Raw genomic sequence first — 21,491 nt, 5'->3', positions numbered from 1 at the left:
GTTAAAAAACGACATAGTATAGCAAGGCTTTTTTCGTTAAAAAACGACATACTATAGTAAGGCTTTTTTCGTTAAAAAACGACATAGTATAGTAAGGCTTTTTATCACCAAAAACGACATAGTATAGTAAGGCTTTTTTTCGTTAAAAAACGACATAGTATAGTAAGGCTTTTTTTCATTAAAAAACGACATACTATAGTAAGGCTTTTTTTCGTTAAAAAACAACATAGTATAGTAAGGCTTTTTATCACCAAAAACGACATAGTATAGTAAGGCTTTTTTTCGTTAAAAAACGACATAGTATAGTAAGGCTTTTTATCACCAAAAACGACATAGTATAGTAAGGCTTTTTTTCGTTAAAAAACGACATAGTATAGTAAGGCTTTTTTTTTGTTAAAAAACGACATACTATAGTAAGGCTTTTTTTCGTTAAAAAACGACATAGTATAGTAAGGCTTTTTTTCATTAAAAAATGATATACTATAGTAAGGCTTTTTTTCCTTAAAAAACGACATAGTATAGTAAGGCTTTTTCACCTAAAAAAACGACATAGTATAGTAAGGCTTTTTCTCCTAAAAAAACGACATAGTATAGTAAGGCTTTTTCCTTAAAAAAACGACATAGTATAGTAAGGCTTTTTCTCCTAAAAAATGACATAGTATAGTAAGGCTTTTTTCCACTGAACAAAATTTATAAAAATGTATAATAAATATTTTTACTCACCTTTTTTCTGTTTTGATGGCCTCTTTCTCATTTGCTGATGTAAAAAAAAAGGATCGCTTGACAAGGGCTTGAGAGGCAACCATACGTGAATAAAATATGTCGTTGGGGGTTAAGAGGGGGCTCAAACCAAGCCCGTGAGAACCTGACCTTGGGGGTCAAAGGGTAAAATTCCCTGCAAAGAAGAAAAGCAGAAAATTGGTTTACTGCCCTTTGGCATAGGCAAAAAAATACTACGCAAAAGACTCCCAAATTAGCCATCAATACAGAATCACTATGAAAGTGCAAGCCTAATTTGAGACATTGACAACACTACTAACTTTAATTGAAACTAACTCGGATAATATATTAAATTAAAATAATGTATTACATGGGAAAGTACTTGACAAACAAGGCATGGCAATCCATTAGGACAAAAATGTCTGTTAAAAATATTCTATCTACTGAAGCATGTATTAGCACCGCCTGGTGGTATCTTTTGCCATTTGTACTACTTACCTTTACATTTTTTAGGCCTCTGAATGTAGTACTTTAGTAGTTTTTCTTCTGCCATCACACATTTGTTAACTGAGCTTTTTTAAACTTTATCCAGATGTCTTGACTTTTTTTTGTGCTATTTTTCCTGTAATGTAAGATTTTTTTAGGATTAATGCAATGTTGACATTTCATACATTTTCTCATGCAATAATAAAACTCACCTTTCTTTTGGCTTTGTTACTCAACTGAAGAGTAACGACGATAAACATCTGCAAGACTGACCAATTGGTACACAATAAATAGCCTTCTGTCAACATCGTGCGTGATCAATTCTCATGTGGATCGTTGATGCGTGTCCCCGACATAAATGGCAGCGGTTAAAGAGACAAATCAGTTTCCTATCTTGGTTCATAATTGAATTTAGAATTTAGAGAAACGCTTTGATGAGGACAAGAAGCAGCCTTTGAGATGCTGAGGACTGCATGGGGCTTTATGGCGAAAATAATTGTTTCATGTTGTGTATCAAATCGCTTCCACTGGCCTCCTGACACGCACTTGGAAATAAGCTCCTAAACCAAGGCTTTTTTCCCTAAAAAATATCTGAATTTCTGAAAAAAACTTTTAAAAAAACCAAAAAAACGACCATGTATAGTAAGGCATACGCGAGTACAGTAGCAAACCGAGACACCATCTCCATATTTTAATGGCAATGCAATGGAAACACATTGTCCACATTCGATCAAGATGGCAAATAGTCGATAGAAAGACAAACAAACCTACAATCATATCCTGTTTACATATTTACTTTTATGTACAGACCACACTGTACAATAAAAACAGAATACTTGGCAAATAACCATGGATTTGAATGATTTTACAAAAAAGACGAAGGCGCCACGCTACACTATGAAAACACGCTTGTTAATTCCTGGATGGAAATGTGCCCTCCCATTGGATGAAAAAACAAAAAAGAGAGCGCATGGAGTCCATCAAAATGTGCTCTCGTTGGTTTGCAAAAATAACAAAAATATCAAAAGTCCTTTTTCATAACTCCATGCATACCTGCAGACTTGTGCCCTTGTTGATAAGAACACTGACAGTGTAAAGAAACCCCCCACGTACTGGAAATAATGACCTTTACTCCGTTGGTAATGCTCGAACCCACGCACTTTTGGACTATGTCCATCCAGTGTAGTCCAACTCACCACCGATTAATTTTAGCTTAATGTTCCCTGAATGCCTGCAAGCCTACGTAACACCGAGGCATGACTTTATTGTTCCACAGATGTCCCAAAATGTACAAAATTTGAAGAATTAAAACTAATCAGGGCAGCAGGTGAAACAAAAAGTGCATTTACCAAAAAAATTCAAGTATGTAAACGAAAAAAAGATTTAAAGGGACATCCGTATGTTCCGTCAACACTCGAGCCAGATATTGTGAGCCACTGAGAACTGTAAGTGAGCTAATTCTGTTTTTTAGAATCATTTTAAAGTCTGTGATAGACTAGAGAAAAGTCTACATTTCTGTAGAGTAGTAATCTTTTGTGTGCAAGCAATGGTACTTGCAGACATAAAACTGGAATTGACTTAACAACGATAATCCCCATGCTCATCATTCTCAGTGGCTCAACTGTACAATATACGTTCTAGCACATACTCTATCTTTTTGAGTCCATTTTTTTTCTTAAACTTTTTTTTTTCAACACGGGTTGTCTCAGTGACGAGGAAGGAACCTCTATGACCTGCAAAGACGCACCAGCCCTCCGTCAGCGCGCTCACATGGCGGTGTTGCAGTGGTTGCTGGAAGGAAAAAAAACAGAAAAAACAAAGAGGTGGAGGAAAATAAGCAACTCAAATAAAAAAAAAAAACAATAAAGAAACGCGCAACTAGAAAAGGAGGTGATGAATGCTTGAAATGAAAAGATCCTAGTCATTGTAAATAAGGATCACCATTTCAAGGGATAAAACTAAAGAGTATAAATCTTAATGTGATCATTTGGGATAGTAGGGAAGACAGAAAAGGGGAGATTAGTGGTTTGTTTGTTTTGTCAATGATCATTAACCACTTGTAACCTTTGGTAGTCATCACAAATCTTTTGTCAAACAGCACCTAGGGGTGCTCAAACGTTTGACGTCAAGACGACTTCTACTACTACCCGAGACAATAACCCAAATCAATAGTAAACGTGACAATAAGAATAAGGAATACACTCACTCAGAACCAGATGAGTCGCAATCCACCGTTCCCGCCTTGATGCTCAAAGCCACGCCGTTCAATTGCTCGTGCGGGCTGCCGTGAGCCGTGCCGGACAGTCGTTCGCTGCAGGATGACCCGTGGGGCGAGGCTGAGCCCGGTGTTCCGTCACACAATTCGTTGTGAATGCGGTTGAAACCGTTCCTCTCTATGATTGGCGAGAGCTGCTTTTTCTTTAAGATGCCTGCATGGCACACAACAAACACCAGATTTGACATTCTCATCTTTACAATCCATTACCTGCATGTTGAGTCACTTACTTTTGTGGGGGTGGGCATGGAAGTTGGGCATGGAGGGAAGTAGCCCTGACACCACATCGTGGTTGCGCTCATTCGATGACTCGGAATTCACTTTGAGTTTATCAGCCTCGTTAACTTCTCCCTCATTTGCTGCTGCAGGCCAGTACAACCGACCATCTGCTCACAAAGAAAACTTTGTAGGTGTAAATTTTTTTACTCCAGGTGGTTTTACGTTGACAGTACCGTGTGCTTGAGGCTTTGGGACTCCATTGGATGCCAAGTTTTCCCAGCATTCCTCAGGCCGTAGAGGACCTCCTTCGTCTTCACTGTCGGAGGAGTGCGTTGAGGCGTAGGAACCGCTCTGGTCGTCCTCCAGCGAGAGGTCGCTGTCCGAGTCACTGTCGCCATCTTAGCACAAAACACGGACAGTGAGTTGAAGAAAAAGTATTAAAAAAAATAAAGGTTTTGCTTACCCTCGGCCACGCGTTCGTCTGTTTGGTGGAAGAGTGACGTGTGGTCATTGAGGGCGATGTGCGCCTGGCTGGTGCTTAGACCGTCGTCCCTGAAAAGTGGAGTGTTGGGAAAGTGCTCGAGGGTTCCGGGTTCGAGAACTCTCTTACCTGAGGACGAAAGGCACGTAGCTGTGTTGACTTTTAGTGCTCTGCATGGTTCCGTTCAGAGATACGCTGGACTCCCCGAATGGGAGGTGGTATAACTTGCCATCTGTATAGTTGCTGTTGGAATTGTAGCCCTGGAAGAGTCCAAACTATAGCGTCAGATTTCTGTGGTTCAGTTTGGTGTCATTTAGATTTTGTTTTATTATGTATTTTTTAAATTGTAGCATGTTAAGAGATAAATCATGATGTCTTAAGTCCCAAAATACTCCAACAAATGATTCTCAGGTACATAAATGTAAGAAATGTTTAATGGACAGTCTTAGATGGTCTCTAGAGTCCAGCAAAGATACGCCACTTGGTCTACCAATGAGTATGGGAATTGGATTGGAATTTTACTTCATCCTGTATTTGGGAAATTTTCTTGGTTGAAGTAGCAAGACAGACACAGAAGGGATTGTAGACCTAGGTAAAAAAAACTGGATCTAGACACAGAAGAAATTGTAGACCTAGGTAAAAAACTGGAACTAGACACAAGTAATCCACAAGAAGGACCTTCTCCAGACTAAGACTGAGGTTAAATATGTAGAATCATGTGGGTTTGGCGGCGAGATACTCACTGAAGATTTGGATTTGATCATGTGATCGGGATGTTTGTGTCCACAGCAATACTTCATGGCGTTCCTCGCTTTTTTATCAAAAACAATGCGGAAGAAGAAAATGAAGGGGCCCTGGATGATGACAAAGGCAAGAATTACGACTGAGGCAAATACAAAAATGCCAAATGTATAGAAAACATTATCACGAGTGGGCGCACCTGGACGCAGTTGAAACCAGCAAACAAGTAGTGAAAGATGATCATGTCACTGTTGACCGAAAGCAAAGCCAGGAAGCATGTGACTGAAACCAGGAAGAGGACGGCACTGGCCGTCTTCAAGCCCCCCGACCTTCAATGGGAAAAACAGGTGAGGATCAGAAACAATTATTGTAACTGGAGTCGTTTTAAACTCACATGCGAGGCTCTTTCTTGTCTACGCTTTGGCGTTGGAGTGAGCAAGACGCTTTGGACGACAGGATGTACAGGAAGACGTTCATCTGCGCGAAAACAAACGTCAAATTGCCTCGTTGCTTCTTATGTCTTTTAAATGAGTGGAAATCTGTTGCTGTTGAGACTTACCGAGACCACCATGGCAATGGGTCCAGCAAAGCTCCAGATGAGGGTGTCGTACATGGACAGCCAGCAAAAGTCTGGGTTGCCATAGCCTTCTGGGTCCAATCCTACTGCCAAGCCTGTCAATCAAATCCACAAATTAATCCAGGTAGATTTTTTTTTTTTAATTGGATTAAAAGAACTGGATCAAAAGACCTAAATAGTCTGTTTTTATAGATCTCAAGAAATATTTATTTGAGCTTTTTTGTCTCTTGGTATTGGAAAATTTCTTTTCATCATGTTTTTTATTTCAAAGGGAAACAAAATATATTTGATGATGTTCAATATGAAAGTGTAAAAAAGAAAATATTTCTATATTTAATTTTAGATTTTCCAAAATGCTTTTTGAACTAAAAAAAAATGATTAAAAAATGCAATAATTGATTTTTAAAAAGGGGAAAATCAGTAAATGTACATCTATCATCATTTGAATTTGATCCTAAAACAGAAAGTCGGGATTTATGATTTACTTTCTCGGACCGCGCAAAATGATCCGGCGGGCCAAATTTGGCCCCCGGGCCGCCACTTTGACACCTGTGCTGTAATGCATGATTTTCTTGGGAAAATTACGTTATTACTTTTACTAATTCATTTTCACAATCAAATATATATTATATATAAATATAATAGGATATAAAATATTAGGATTTAAACCTGTGATGAAGGCAGGTACTCCCCAGCCAATCAGATAGTAGAACCTCATGGGTCCATAGTTGATGTCTCGTACTTCACGGATCATGCGGTAGACGTGGAGACCCTCAAGAAAAAGCCACGAGAAAGTGCACAAGTAGAAGAAGTGGAGCAGGATAGCGATGACCGTGCACAAAAACTGCAGAGATAGAAAAGCAGACATTCAGAGTCCAGCTGTCACTTTATTGAAAAGGAAGTCAAGGTCCTCACCGGATTATCCGCCTGGTTGATTCCCAAGATGAAGGTGAGCTCCGATAGGAAGAGAGCGGTGGCACCGTTGTTTACGATGCTGGTTTTGTTGCATCGTAAGGCTCTCAGGCAGAGGAGGAATATGGTGGTGAGGAGGAGGAAACCCAGGGTGACTCCAACGGTGCTCCACGAAAGGATTTTGATGGGCAGGATCTCGCCGTTCTGATACGCAGGAGATTAAACAGCTCAGGTCACGGATAAAGTAATAAAATGTGATACATTGCGCTCTCTTAATTGAGACTTTTAGGCTGTCTTTGTACCATAGTTTGTTTTGTAGTGTAAATATAAATTGTATGGTATACTAATACCTACTGTATTTGTATATTTTTTTAATTATAAATCTGGATTTTTTAAAATTTACATAAGTAATGCAATGTTACTTTTATTTTTTTGTTTTTGTTTGTTCTTCAAAGTTTGTTTCACTGACGTAGATATAAGTAATAAAGAACGGTATTTTAGATTTATTTTTGCAATAGATCTCAGGTTTATTTTGTGCCCTAATACCTAAAAAAAAAAAAAAAAATTTTTAAACCCTGATTTAAATCCTCAGATTACGACAAGATCGAGCCAGATTTCCAATCAATTACTTTTTAGAGTTTGTAAATGAGACTTATGAGGATTATTGACTCACCTCCCTTCTGGAGATGTCCATAAGCACGGCAAAACTGGTCATGTGATAACACTGACAACTGATGTGAGTGTTGTTTCGAAAGACCACCTCGCAGCCTTTGGCAGACCAGCCCCCCCTTCCGGCTCTGATACAAAAAAAAGACAATCAAGTACTATGAAGATGACAAACAGCTCATTTTTCAGATAGTGCGCCTCCACTCAACAGAATGGTGTGGTTCCAGAAGACACAAATGGGTTTGGAGCGCTCTTCGGTGTTGACCAGACGGAACTGCACGGTTAGGGGTTTGTCCAATGGATGCTGCAGAAGCTCATCGTTGTCGTGGACGGTGATGCTCACCACGGGGGTGTTGATTACAGGACGTTTTGGCACCCTATAAAATAAAAAATATATATTTTACCATGTATTTTCATTTAGATTTTACTTACTGGGGCCAGAGTTGGAGTTGCATAGTTATGGGTCATTAGTTAGCAAATACCAACTACTAATACTACTAATAATTACTAACAAAGTTGTATAGAAAAAATATCTTCAATAGCATCTATCACATGGATGGCAAACAAGTTAGACTCAAAGAGCCAACATTTTCAACTGAGTCAAAGAGCCACAAGCATCATAAAAAAATTCTAATCTGCCAAATTATTATTTTTTATACAATATACTATTTGTGTTTATTGGGCTCTGATGAATGAGTGTTTCAAGAGATAATAAAAATAAGAGAAACATGAAACGAGGCAAGGAGCCACAGTATATATAAAAATGATGATGATTCATTTTGGTCAGGAGCCGTATGTGGCTCGAGAACCGCATGTTCGCCAACCTTGTTCTAGATGGTGACTTTTATCCAATCATTACTTCACATCTCAAGTGAATGGCCTTCGGACTGTACAGTATATTTTTATCATTTTTAACGTGGTTAGGGGTGGTATTAAAGATCGTAAAACAAATAATGCTAATTAAATGTGAATAACTTTTCTACTTATTAAAATAAATTCAAGAGATCAGGCTCTACTCACCGAAGACTTCTCTTATCGGGGTCGTAGCTCTCGGGTAGCAGAGACGCCAGACTGTGAAATATGATGACGCTGGCAACGGCATCCGGTTGGTCGTCATCCGGATGGCGGCGTTTCCTATTGGCCGAACGGTTCTTTAGCAACGGTTCCGGGAAAATGTCCTGGTTCTTGCGGCCCTTGGTTTCCGAGGGTGGCTGGAAGACGGAGTCTGGCAGGGTGACGGTAGTCTCCAGATCGGTGGGACGGGGGCCCCTCAGAGACTGGTATCGTGGTAGTTTGGCTCCGGCAAAATTCATCTTTTTCAGACGGTCCACCGAGATGACTGCAGAAGACACAATTAGACATTTTATATTTTTGATTGTCAAAATCAAAATCATAACGGATTGGACGCCCAGAGCTGTCAATAGCAGACAATATCTTAGTGTTCTATGTCAAAAATGTACTTAAAAAGTGAGGGGTTGAATGACAAGTAATACCTACTAAAAGGTAATTGTTGTATATTTTATAGTTAAAGTGAAATATAAAACAACTGTACTTGATTACTATGCTGGAAATGATTAAGATGAGATAAGATCTAGTTTTTAAATACAGTAGTACCTCTACTTACTAATGCCTTTGAGATACAACAATTTCAGGTTACGAAACCTTTTGAGATGGAAATGACTGTTTTAAGTTATTAAAAACAAGGTCCAAGTTACAAAAACGTCAATAGATTTCCCCTATCCGTTATTTTATTTTGAAATTGTCGCGGAAGCATTGCTTCTTGCTTGACAATTTCACTACACTACTGGGCTCTCACTGTTTTTGTTTTGTTTTTAAAGAGCAAAAATCTAAAGGGAAACAATTCCCAACAGGTCATAATATTAACATTATACACTTATGATTCTGTATGTTGTTGTCATGCAATGTTTGTGTCATTCTAATAATTCAACAAGTAAACAATCATCACAGATGAAATATAGAAAGTCTAACCAATATGTGGAGTGACAATGGTGAAGGGGCTTAGGTAAGTCTTCCTCATATTCTGCGCCAAAGTGTTGGCGTATTCCTCATAACGGCGCAACAGCGCTGCCGTGCCACCTTCCGTATGCTGAATCAAATCCCAGTGCATTCGTGTGTCCGGGGATAGGATGGCACTGCCCACGCGCACCAGGTTCTGTGACAGCATAGCGCAAGGAGTTGACAACACCTCATTCGCGATGGGAGGCGGGGTTAACGGCGGCGTCTCCCACCTCGGTGAAGTGGACGTCTTGTGTGGCCGTGAGGTTGAATCCCCGTTGTTCGCTCTCGTGACGCAACAGACTCTGAGTGAGACCGTAAGCCACCTGCACATCGCTGCCGTAATACTTTTCTGTGTGGGTCGTAGCGTTGGCCAACATGGCCGCTGTTTGCTGAACATGGTTCGAGTCCAATAGTGATGCGTTGTGGGAAAACCTTTCAGACTGGGAGAGGAAAAAAATTGAGGGGAATGCATCTCTTCAAGGTTATGAGATGAGATTCAAGGTTGTGAGATGATGACCGTATTTCCGGACTATAAGTTGCACTTTTTTTTCATAGTTTGGCTGGGACATAATTCCTAGCTGTTGATTTTTAGTATTAGTATTCATTTCAATTCAAAATAAATAACGGAGAATAGTGTTTATGGAAAATACATACCTACCATAAAACCCATCTACATTAATAATGTTTTTCTTATTTTCAATTGTATAATCTATAATTAATCACAGTTGAATAAATGTTAAAATGCTAAATTAATTAAAGATGTTCTCTAATATTTTTCCCATCTTCTGAATTTACCATAATTAGATAAATGTTTGCCACACAAATGCATCCCATTTAAATGCCACTGATTTGTAAATATAAGACATTATATATGTTACATTTCTTTCTTGTAAAAAAAAATAGATTAAAATCACTTTCGAATAGTAGAACCAAAAACCTTGACACATTTTTCCCCAATAAGTGTTATATTTAAAAGCACCATTTCTCAAGTAGAGTTAACAAAAAAAGCAAAAAACCTCTTTGGAATGAGTCACTTGTGACACCTGATCTCATGCAAGGATAGAAATAAGTGAACATTTCAAATTATACAAGAGAAAAGCCACCCACCAACGCTCTCAACTGGCTGAAGGTGACCGACGTGCAGTTGAAGAGATTAGGAGGCAGCCAACCCTTGTGCTCGTCACAGTGGCGGATAGCAGTGCCTGGAAAGGTCGGAGCCGTGACACCATATCATTACACCGCCATTATTTTATGCTAATGGTAACATTATCCCCAAAAAATGTCCTACCAAGTGTCCCCTTGGGGCAAGGGACTGCTGCGGGCAGTCCAAACTTGGTCCTAGGCCACCAGATTCCAGCTTGGATTGCCTGAGGGCAGCTGTCATAGATGACTGGCAAGCAGGGAGAAATTGGAAAAATATTTAAGGAACCCGACATGGGGAATGGTGAGGATTCCGAAGGGAAGAAGGCGGAGAAATGGCGTTACCTTCGCAACCGTTAGCGGAAACCTCGGCGAAGGGGTTGTCGCAGCGGTCGCATTGGCGTCCGATCACGCCCGCTTTGCATGGACACTGACCACTTTCGCGCTCGCAGGTTCGGGAGAAGGAGCCTACCGAATAGCAGTCGCAGAGTAGGCAGGTGTCGCTGCCTTCGGGGCGGTAGTGATTGTCCTGTGAAGGGTAGATATTCAGAATATCAATGCTAATTAATGTTGGTGAATGGAAATGCTTTGTATGGTCCAAAAATAGTGAAAAATTATACACTGGTTTTACTGTATATATACATCCGGAATTCTTGGGATTCTCCATTTGTGGTTCATGAAAAAAATCACTCAAATTAAAGTAAACAGGATTTTTTTCCCGTCAAGGTTTTTTTTTTCAACATTCTCATTGGATAATGAGGAAGAAGCCAATCAAATATTTTTTTCTCATTCATGCTAATGCTGAGGGCCATGCCGCAACATCAGGTGGAAAAAAGGAGGATTAGGGTCAATCAACAAAGAAAAGAAAAAAAATACTATATAGGAATATGAGAATAAATAGAGAAAAGGTTATACTTTGTAATACTACAATAAATATATGTGACGAAAGTCCTAATATCACAAGAATAAAGTAAACATGGGAATATATGAGATTAAAATCATACCATTACGATTAAGAATTCATAACATTGTAAGATTTAAAATCCTTACATCACATATCTTTACATAATATTAAAAGAGAAACGTTTGTAATTTCCAAGATTAATTTCATTAGTTATTTTAGTGTAATATTACATTAGAAACTTTGCCTTGCCTGAATAAAGTTGTTATATTATACATCTCCACGTAAATCATAATGCTACATTTCTATTAGTTTAGTCATTGTAAGGTCTTCATGAACACAAAACTGTTACTTACCTCTAAATGTTTTAATCATTATACTCATCATAAAAAGACCATTTTTGAAGTTATGTTATGCTACCACACACTCACCTTACAACGACACTCCCCGCTGGTTTTGTTACAGTCTGAATCAAAACCACGATCAGTCGGACAATTACAGGGACCACAGGTCTTATGACCCCACCAACCCCTTGGACAAGGGAGATCCGTCCTGCAAGGACAAACACACAAACTTTAAAACATCCCGACCCCCACGTTCCACTGTCAATGGGCGTGTGTGAACATACTTTTTCTCGCAGTAACGGCCAAAGTAGTTGTGCGGGCAGTCACAAGTGTAACCGCGGGAGGAGCTGGTCTTTCTGGTGCAAGTGGACTCGTGTTCACACAGGTTGAGCGTGCAGGCATCTGTGCAGTTGGTGCCGTAGAAACCTGCAAATAAGATGCAATGTGACGACCAAGGCTCTTCTCATAAAAGGATAATTTCAAAAGACGGAAAAATGGACGCCAACCAGAGCGGCAGGTGCACGAGTAGCTGTCCCAGTCGTCGCTGCAGTAGCTGTTGGCGGGACAGGGACTGGATCCGCAAGGGTCGGGCACGTTACAGCCCACCTCCACGTTCACCTTCCTGGCTTGACTCAAACTTAGAGCCCCACCGACTCGTAGACCCTACATAGATGATAAACAGTTCTACTATCAGAGTTGCATTATAAAATCTTCTTTTTGCACACAATTTTAAAATGATTAGGGAAGGCTGAGTGGTTAGTTCAGGGGTCCTAGGTTCTATTTCAGGTCGGTCCACCTGTGTGGAGTTTGCATGTTGTCCCAGGGCATGCGTGGGTTTTGTTTGGGTACTCCGGTTTTCTCCCACATTCCAAAAAACATGCACAGTAGGCTGGTTGGACAATCTAAATTGCTCCTAGGTATGAGCGCAAGTGCGAATGGTTGTCCTTTTACTTGCCCCATGCGATTGGCTGGCTAACAATTTAGGGTGTCCCCCCCCCACCTGGTGCATATAGTTAGCTGGGATGTTCTCCAGCACCCCTTGTGAGCCTAGTGAGAATAAAACGGTTCAGAAAATGAATGGATAAGGCATGTCTAAAGAAAAATAAAGATGGCAGATATATATAAAAAATATTCTCATAGAAAACATTGACTAATAAAAACAAATAACTTAATAAAACTCAAATCAAATCAAATTACACCGAGAAAAAAAATAAAACTTTCCACAAAACATGCTGGGTCTGATAACAATGTACTCTGGTATCATTTCAAGTAGCCAATTCGCTTCTTAGTACATTTTGTCATTTGCGGGGGCCCCCTTTACTAGCCGGGGCCCCAAGCAATTGCCTGGCTTGCCTATCCATTAGCTCCGCCTCTACCCTCCACATATCATTCCAGCATGACTGGGAATTGGAAACCCATTTTTATCAAGGTGCATATCACAATATTCTATCTAACGAAGCATCTTACTTGTATGCATCCCCGGAAGCCATGCTGAATTTTCCCATCAGGCTTTGCTAAACCGCCGACACTCACAGCCTTCAACTTGGACTCTTGCAACTCCCCATCCACTTGCATACTGGCCTGAAAAATGGAGATAGTTTTCAGTAGGTGGCTTCCATGAATAAATACAAGCATACTCTCTATTTTCTCACCAGGTAGAGCCCGTGGTCGACAGATAGAACTGCTTTGTGGTGACCCGCCGGTCCACTCAAACTGCTGATATCTAGTTGCAAATGATGCCAGTCTCCGTCGTTCACCAGTACTTCCTCCACGCGGGAGAGTGTAGAGTCTTCCCCCCTGTGCAAGCCCATCAGCACACTCCCACTACGCAACTACAGCGGGAGAAAGGTGAAGGCAAGGACGGAGTCAGCGGGGAGCAGTGAATTGATAACATAGAGATTGAAAACTGGAAGTAAAGGCACACAAGCGTCCGGATTTTAAGTAAGAAAGGACCTCCTACCATGTTTGAAAAGTAGCGTTGTGCATTTTGTCAGAGAATTGAAAATGATAATCAGGAATTAATTTAGTCAGCCAACAGAGGGCACTAACCACTTTCATAAAGCAATATGAATCAATCATGTATTTAGAGTAGGAATATTATTTTTGTTTGCATTGGTTTGTCTATTAAGTTGTTTATGTATTAAACCTTTCTTTATTTTACATTTTTGCCTCTTTTATAACTTGGAAAACATGAACAATTAATGTTTGTCAAATACTGCTTTAAAAATAATGTGAAGATGAATTTTAACCAGAACTATTCCCTCTTATGTTGTGCTAGTATCCATTATTATTTGTCAAATCAAATTCTAACTCATAGGCATACATTTTGTTTTGAGATTACCACGCTCTTATACTAACATTAACATTACTTTCTATTTTGAAAACTTTGTATATTCTGTCAGATATAGTAGAACAAATACAATAACACGCAAGAAAAACAAAGCCAAAGTAACAAATAAACAAACTAAAGTGCATTTAAAAGCAAAGCCATTTGACAGATCACAGCTCTTTAAAGAATTGTAATCCGAATTTCGTCAATATGTTACATTAACAGGTACTTTTTTTTACTGCCGTTGCCTATTTTCCTATTACTTTAACATATAATGTTGTATAACTATACTCCAGTACAACTTATATGTATATTTCCCCTATTATTGTGCATTGTTTGACTAGTGCGACTTATACTCAGGTGCGACTTATAGTCGGGTGCGACTTATAGTCAGGTGCGACTTATAGTCAGGTGCGACTTATAGTCAGGTGCGACTTATAGTCAGGTGCGACTTATACTCAGGTGCGACTTATAGTCTGAAAAATACGGTACATGGAGATTTGATGACAGTAGTTTTTGCAACCCAAAAGCATAAAAACAAGCAACAAGAAGGGTGTTTTGCCGAAACCGTCCTTACCTGCAGCGTGAGGTTGTGCCGCATTCCGGATGAGATGTGCAGGAGTATAGCGCTGGCTTGGCGGGTACGCAGCATCAATTCCACGTGCCAAGGGACGGACGTCGCTGTCGCCAGGTTGTTCCACTGCAACAGGCTGTTGCCCAGGAAACGCTGTGGGTTGGCCATTACTGTGGGGAACAAATCCTCTTAGTCTTACGTGAAACCTCCAAAAAGTCAAACAATGTGTCGTGGTTGAACAATCATTTTGGCTCTAGTAAGGCAGGTTCGGCGGCCCGGTGGCTTGAGTGGTTAGGACGTCAGCCTCTGGCCAGTCAGAGCACGTTTAACTACGGTAAGATGGTGATAAGTATAAGTCAGTTTTCTTCACGTTTTATGCAAGATAAGTATTGTTTTCTTTTCTTGAATTTCATTCATAGACGTCAAAATTTATTTTATTTAGCATTTAATCCGTCTATCTTTTCTTTATTTCGAAATAAATGACCATATTGGCCACATTATCTTATCTTGCATTATATATTTTTGTCTTTGTCACCTTGCAGTTTCGTGCATGTCATCTTTTTATGCACATATAAGCCGTACCCTCAATTCAGTCAACATTTTGTTAGCGAAAAATACGGCTTATATGCGAATAAATACAGTACACTGTGGTAGTAATGTCTAAAAAAACAGGCAGTACATTTCAGGCTCTACCAAGTGTAAACATTTCAAGCCAATTCAACATCTCAACAAGGGGCTGCTGGCTCTAGAGGTGAATGTGTAGTTCCCTTAAAACAAAATAAGAGTGCATTCAGCCAAAGCACATTCTCTCTCCGTGCCTCACATACCTGGAACTCAATACCAATTACCATACATGAATTCCTGTCTCTGAATCTCTTGGCCAATCATCTCAAAGCCTGGTTGTTAGACGAACAAAATTGCTGTCTAAAACTGTACTACATATGTATGTATGTGTCTAGTATTTGTCATTGTTTATCTTCAACCTACACAAAAGGACTAAAGATGTAAATTACCCCTGGGGTATGAGCCTACATATTTACATATGTTTATTAACATGAATATAAATATGTTCATTAATTAATATGTACTGTCCCTTTAAAAATAAATCCAATTTAAACCTATACGTTTTTATTACCTCTTTCACAGTTTCTTCCTCCAAATCCGAGTGGACACTCGCAGCTGAAGGACCCCCATAGATTGACGCAGGTGCCTCCATTTGTGCATAGATTGTTGTTACAGAAGTGTCTTTTGGCAGAACATCCTATGAAAAAGGTAAAAAAAAAAGTCATTTTCATTTCTGACACGTTCTTACCTCATTATTTCATGGCAGCTGCAAATACAGGAAGGCTTTGACTTCCGATTATTTCCTTCTTATTCATCTTTCCTGCAGTGCTTATTATTTTCTGTGTTTGCTTTCTTTCCCGCAGCTTTCCTGCATGCGCTGACTACAAAATAGAAGCCATGCATATCCTTTCCAAGCTTATCCGCCACGTACCGGGAAGCGTGCCGTTGTTGGCGATGAAACCCGCCATGTCTACGCGCCGGTTATCTATGCGCAGGTTCTTCATGCAGCCTACAAACTGATGGTTGCGGACAGGAAAGTCCTCAGGCAGTTTGGGGACTCCTCCAAGTAGTAGCGGGCCAGTCAAATCCAACGATCTGATAACAAAAAGTGCATAAACATTGAATACTGTATTTTCACGACTATAAGGCGCACCGCATTATAAGGCGCACCCTCAATGAATGGCATATTTTCCATATATAAGGCGCACTGTATTATAAGGCGCACTGTCTATTTTGGAGACAATTTAAGACTTTTAAGTGCGCCTTATAGTCGTGAAAATACGGTACATTGCACAGTTTTGCCTGGAAACGACATCATCAGCACTCATTAGGGGGTAAAATATTACAAATTAAAAATTCACTACGGAAATAGTGTGTGGAGTTACTATTAGTGCCTGCAGCTAAAAGCAGAAAGTAGTAAACATCCTGGGTTAAAGAAGATCACCCAAGAGAAGTGGAAAGTTTGTTTTAATGAGCCCATTGCAAAGAAGGTAATGTAGTAAATTATGGAAGTCAATAACAAAGTCATGATTGGATAAATTGATGTAAAATGTTACATATTGAGGCTAGAGAATTGAGTATACTTACTTTTTGCTTCCAGATTGGCTTCCCTGTGCGGAGCAGGTGTAGTTTCCAATCACGTGACCAAACCTGAGAGCCACTGGGTTGTCACAGTTGTCGACAGTCACAACCACAACTTTCTGCTCGGAGGGACCCTGTGGCAGGCCGGCTTGGTTAAGAATGGGCTGTGGAGATACATCAAAAAAAATTAAAAAACACAATACATATGCTGGATTCTATCCCAATTAACTTTGGGCATTAGGTAGTGTACACCCTGAATTGCTTAATAGCCAATCACAGACCACAAAGAGACTAACAATCATGCACACACACTCAAATTGTTTTTTTTCTGATATTTTCTGTACCATGGTGCTTTTTCTGGTGCTGAAAATTAAATGAATAGGCAAACAGCTGAGTGGGATAACTTTTTGGGGGGTTTTATAGAGAGGTGGAGATAAATATAGAATAAATCTGCACATTTGTGTTAATATTCACCTATATGCACGCAGTTTAGTTCTGTATTGAGACGTCTTTTGACTAAAGGATTACCATAAAGTTCTTCATTCTGTATTTTTTGATTACTTATTCAACCCTATTCTAAATGGGAGCTAAAATATACAGTAATAAATCCAATAAATTTCATCAGAAAATTTAAAAATAACAAAAAAAAAATGAGCATAACATGGGTTTATGATTTAATCTTTGCTTGTGGGAAACCTTTTGTCAGTTCATTAAGTATTAAACAACTAGTTCAGATTGACAGATTAAAGTACAAAGAAAAGCAGTTATGGAAAGTAAAATCACACGGTTATTTAAAGACACTGCAATATTTTTTGGGGGTTACTAAGCAATCATATAAATAGCAGAGTTGTTAAGAAAATATTGTATTGTTCTGTGGCATTGAGGAACGGATTATTCGACTACAACCAGTGCAAAGCTACTCGCGGCTTTTTGAGCCAGATTAAACAGCACAGCTTTGAAACAGGGAAAGATCAGCCAAATGATCTTTTCCCATGAGCTTGTTTCAGCCACCAAAATCTGCTTATTATAGCTGCCGTTGTGCATTTGGAAAAATCACACACAACTGCAGCGTATGGCCCAAAAACGGCCACGGATAAATAGTCGTTTTCAGCATAACACGGTCCCTCTTCGACAAAAGGCTCGCCTGCATTGTCTGATGAGCCAATTGTCTGTAGGCGGGGTTGAAGGGGGCCATAAAAGCACAAATGGGTGGGGGCCCTGTCGTCTCTGGGGGCCGGGAATGATGATCCTATCAATAAAAGGTCACGACCTAGTTTCAAGAATGGTTAGTTTCTCTGAGGTCACGGCAAGCGCATAATTAACTCTGAGCACAGGTTCAAGCTGCTACTGCAAATTCTGAGTGAGGACGCAATCAGGACCCTTTGACAATGCCCCCCTCGCACCCCCCCGACCTGGAGTGATCAGTCCGTAGAAGACGCGGCACTGTGCAGTCAGCTGGTCAGACGGGATTTAGTGGGACTTAGCCCATCTCACGCACAGAAATGAGACACGCAAGCGGTTTTAACTTGACAGCTTGAGCGCAAACACTTGTCTTGTTTTGATTGTCTTACTGCAACCAAAATACATCTGCTTTCATCATGCAAGGGATTCTAGCCCAATTAACGGTTGATTGACTTTTAAATAAGGAATTTTATCAGCAGAATTGTTACATTTTCTGGCACTTTTTTGTTGTTGTCTCGTGTGTCTTTATATAGCTATAATATTTCATAAATACACTTCTTGATAATTGTACTTAAAGTTTTGTATAGGCACAAAAAACATGTATAGTATGGTATTTAGTAATAATAGGGGTCATCCTACTTTGCGTTTTTTTCAATTATTATGTTTGCTCTACATCATGTGTGTCAAAGTGGTGGCCCGGGGGCCAAATTTGGCCCGCCACATCATTTTGTGTGGTCTGGGAAAGTAAATAATGAGGGCCGACTTTCTGTTTTAGGATCAAATTCAAATGAAGAGTATAGATGTATATTAAATTTCCTGATTTTGCCCCTTTTAAATCAATAATTGTAATTTTTTAAATCATTTTTTCAATTTATTTAGCCTTTTTTACTAGTGCGACCTATTATAAAAAAAATACAGTATATAAGTATATATCTGGATTCTGTGTCTATCCACTAGCTTTTGTATAAGTTGATTTTGGATTATCCAAGTGGCTAAAGCATGTATTTTAGTTCTAAAACGTCTTGAATTCATACATCTCCTCCTTTTTAAGTCCTAACGATTCATCCTAGCCTTGTTTAGTCAACTGGTTCTTTATTTCCTCCAGTGTGTTACAAATTTGTCAACGATGAAAAAAAAAAAAACACATCGTTTGAAACGGCCAACAGTGAAATCATCCGACATGCTCTTTTTTTCCCCCCTCTTTTTCGGTGTTGCACCCCCCACCACCAACACAACCCCTCGCTTTTGAAAGGTCCGGAACAGGCAACGTTCCAGATTGGATGCTCCTACGCTGACCTCTGCTGTCATCAGTCACGGCTGTTGACTCTCCAATAATGACTGACTGTCAAGATGACATTTGGCCACACAAAAGGCCGCCCTGTCACTGTTGATCTCAATGTACATATTTACTCAAGTCTGCCTCTCTCTGACCATACCAAGAGGATTATGGGAATATGAGTTTCTTGTCACAAAAGGGATTTTTCGGAGAAGAAGAGCGCAAAAGGAGTCACATTGACATACATATGAGATCTAAGATTGACTGGAAAAACCATAGCAACAAGAGAACTGCGCCCCGAAGCGCAGCGTTGCCGTTCAAAGCCCGAGTCAATACTTCTCGTGGCTTTTCTTCTTCTTCTTCTGTTGCTCTCCTGCTCTCGGGAGAACACAGAGCGTCGGGGCACCACCTTCCCCGGGGCCGCATCATTCACTGCCCGCTGTCCCAAAGGAAGCCGAGCCACGCACAAAAGGCGGCGGTCATTGCCATTCTCCGCAACCCCCGCTTCCTTGAAAGCCACATTTCAAGCTTAAGCACACCCCCCCCCCCCTCAGCAGCTCTGCCCCACGCCCCCTGCTGATAGGGATGGGTCAGAGAGGGCCACTGTGGGATACCTCTAGTGGGAGGAGCTAAGTGTACACCTCTGCTCAGGATGGAGGTCATTGATGGATGCAACCAATGGGGGGGATGTTAGGTCATTGGTACATTTTCTACACTGTGAATGATATTTTTTCTGTTTTTTTATGTCCAGTTTTCCTTTTTTATTGCTAATAGCAAGGGCAATTCATATAATCAGATGCGCAGAAGGTCGTTACCCAATTATATCTTAATGCACGGGTTTCAAAGTGGCGGCCCGGGGGCCAAATCTGGCCCGCTGCATCATTTTGTGCGGCCCGAGTAAGTAAATCATGAGTGCCAACATTCTATTTTAGGATCAAATTCAAATGATGATTATATATGTATATTATATTTCCTGATTTCCCCTTTTTAAAATCAATAATTGCAATTTTTTATTACATTGTTTTTAACTTGGTGTTTTTAGGTAAAAAAGCAATAATGGATCTACGTAACATGATAAGTAATTTTTTTTGTTCTGTGATATAATGTCCTATAAGATATGTTCCTTAAATAAATAAAGTTTGAGAAGCATTCCGTTAAGTCATAGTGGGATGAATTTTGTGTGGAAGAAGAAGAACATAGCCAATCAAATGCTTTTGTAGGTTCACTAAAGAGTCCATAATAGGCTATTGGGAAAAAAAGACCATTTTTTCTAGCTCCATTATCACTTTAGTGGGCACTGCCAGGCTATCATACACATTGAATAGAAAAAGTGTACTGCAATGGTGTGCGTGTGTGCAAAGGGGGGCTCGTCTTTATAATGCAAAGTGGACTCCTCAATGGACAAAATGTGACATGCCGTCTGGGAAAGCTCAAACAAACAACACTTTAGCACATTCCTCTCTGATTGAGATGTTAACTTGTCTGTATGGACAAATGTATTAGTCACAACATTTTAAATCCTATCAAAGCAAATCTGTGAATAAAATGTAAAGCTAAGAAAACCCCTTCCAGATCTTCAGCACATCTGCATCTATTGTTAAGTTTGACATTGACGAAACAACCAAATCTTCTTCATTCCTTCGGCACTTATTTCAGCGTTTTACTGGCAAAATATGTCAATGACTGAATATACAAGATTCAATTTCCCCCAAATGATATAATTAGGGTTGTCCATCCATTGCGATTGACTAGCCTGGTGTGTATAGTTGGCTGGGATAGGCACCAGCACCCCCCGCAGCCCTAAGCAGTATGTAAACAGTATGTTCCTTCTGGTAGACAATATAAGTATCACAAAGTACTGACAAATAGGCTTAAGGACTGTTTTTTCCCACATCCATTGTGACTAAACTTTCGGTAGCGCGACACACAATCCCTTCTGTGTAATAACTTCGGAGTGAGGTAACATGCAAAGACGTTGGGCGGTAATCTGCCACCTACTGGCTGACTAAAGTGATGACAATTAGGCTTTTGTCAAGTCAATGATGATGACAAAATGTCGGATTATTATTAAACAGAATGAATGATTTAATATCTCATTCAAAGGAACTATGCTAAAGTCATAAGTCAAATGAGATGATACCTTGTTGTAGTAGTTGACCTCGACAAGATGCCATTGGCCGTCACTCACACCACCGACAACGAAAGGTGAAACGGTGGTCTTGGTTTCACCTGTGGAAACAACCATGTTAAAAAAGTGGGATAAAATACTACTACAAAAGTAATATGCCATACATTTGAACTAAGGTTTGTTACCTGCTGAAAAGGTGACCTGGATTTGCTTGTTGATAATTTCCATGGCAATGAAGTCGTGTTTCTCATTGAAGCGACCATTGTACAGCAATAAACCATTGGGTTCTTTGGTCGCAAATCTAGGACAAAATTAAAATCAATGTTATTTCAATTCATTGGAGGAAATACTTGAATGATCTTTTGCTTACAATTTA

At 39.8% G+C, this 21,491-nt stretch overlaps 1 protein-coding gene across 1 annotated transcript in view; it reads right to left on the bottom strand.

The window, feature by feature from the left end:
- Positions 1-1,882: 1,882 nt before the first annotated feature.
- The window catches only part of celsr2 (cadherin, EGF LAG seven-pass G-type receptor 2), a 46,802-nt gene continuing 27,193 nt past the window's right edge, over positions 1,883-21,491 (bottom strand). The window contains exons 4-34 of the mRNA XM_077726565.1: positions 21,301-21,416; positions 21,128-21,216; positions 16,536-16,693; positions 15,880-16,043; positions 15,520-15,645; positions 14,388-14,554; positions 13,134-13,313; positions 12,949-13,062; positions 11,988-12,144; positions 11,766-11,907; positions 11,569-11,689; positions 10,582-10,765; positions 10,385-10,486; positions 10,204-10,298; positions 9,327-9,536; positions 9,067-9,250; positions 8,098-8,416; positions 7,287-7,454; positions 7,085-7,208; positions 6,415-6,615; positions 6,169-6,343; positions 5,482-5,594; positions 5,317-5,399; positions 5,122-5,251; positions 4,925-5,035; positions 4,311-4,441; positions 4,164-4,252; positions 3,934-4,098; positions 3,712-3,867; positions 3,413-3,635; positions 1,883-2,997 (exon numbers count right to left, since the gene is read on the bottom strand). Of these exons, the coding sequence (XP_077582691.1) occupies positions 2,973-2,997; positions 3,413-3,635; positions 3,712-3,867; positions 3,934-4,098; positions 4,164-4,252; positions 4,311-4,441; positions 4,925-5,035; positions 5,122-5,251; positions 5,317-5,399; positions 5,482-5,594; positions 6,169-6,343; positions 6,415-6,615; positions 7,085-7,208; positions 7,287-7,454; positions 8,098-8,416; positions 9,067-9,250; positions 9,327-9,536; positions 10,204-10,298; positions 10,385-10,486; positions 10,582-10,765; positions 11,569-11,689; positions 11,766-11,907; positions 11,988-12,144; positions 12,949-13,062; positions 13,134-13,313; positions 14,388-14,554; positions 15,520-15,645; positions 15,880-16,043; positions 16,536-16,693; positions 21,128-21,216; positions 21,301-21,416 (4,522 nt within the window). The 3' untranslated portion in view covers positions 1,883-2,972. The remainder of the gene's footprint in view (positions 2,998-3,412; positions 3,636-3,711; positions 3,868-3,933; positions 4,099-4,163; positions 4,253-4,310; positions 4,442-4,924; positions 5,036-5,121; positions 5,252-5,316; positions 5,400-5,481; positions 5,595-6,168; positions 6,344-6,414; positions 6,616-7,084; positions 7,209-7,286; positions 7,455-8,097; positions 8,417-9,066; positions 9,251-9,326; positions 9,537-10,203; positions 10,299-10,384; positions 10,487-10,581; positions 10,766-11,568; positions 11,690-11,765; positions 11,908-11,987; positions 12,145-12,948; positions 13,063-13,133; positions 13,314-14,387; positions 14,555-15,519; positions 15,646-15,879; positions 16,044-16,535; positions 16,694-21,127; positions 21,217-21,300; positions 21,417-21,491) is intronic.

This window comes from Stigmatopora nigra, chromosome 10 (assembly GCF_051989575.1).
Source record: "Stigmatopora nigra isolate UIUO_SnigA chromosome 10, RoL_Snig_1.1, whole genome shotgun sequence".
Taxonomy (NCBI): domain Eukaryota; kingdom Metazoa; phylum Chordata; class Actinopteri; order Syngnathiformes; family Syngnathidae; genus Stigmatopora; species Stigmatopora nigra.
Note: the sequence above shows the minus strand (reverse complement) of the source record. Positions and strands in the feature narration are given on the sequence as shown.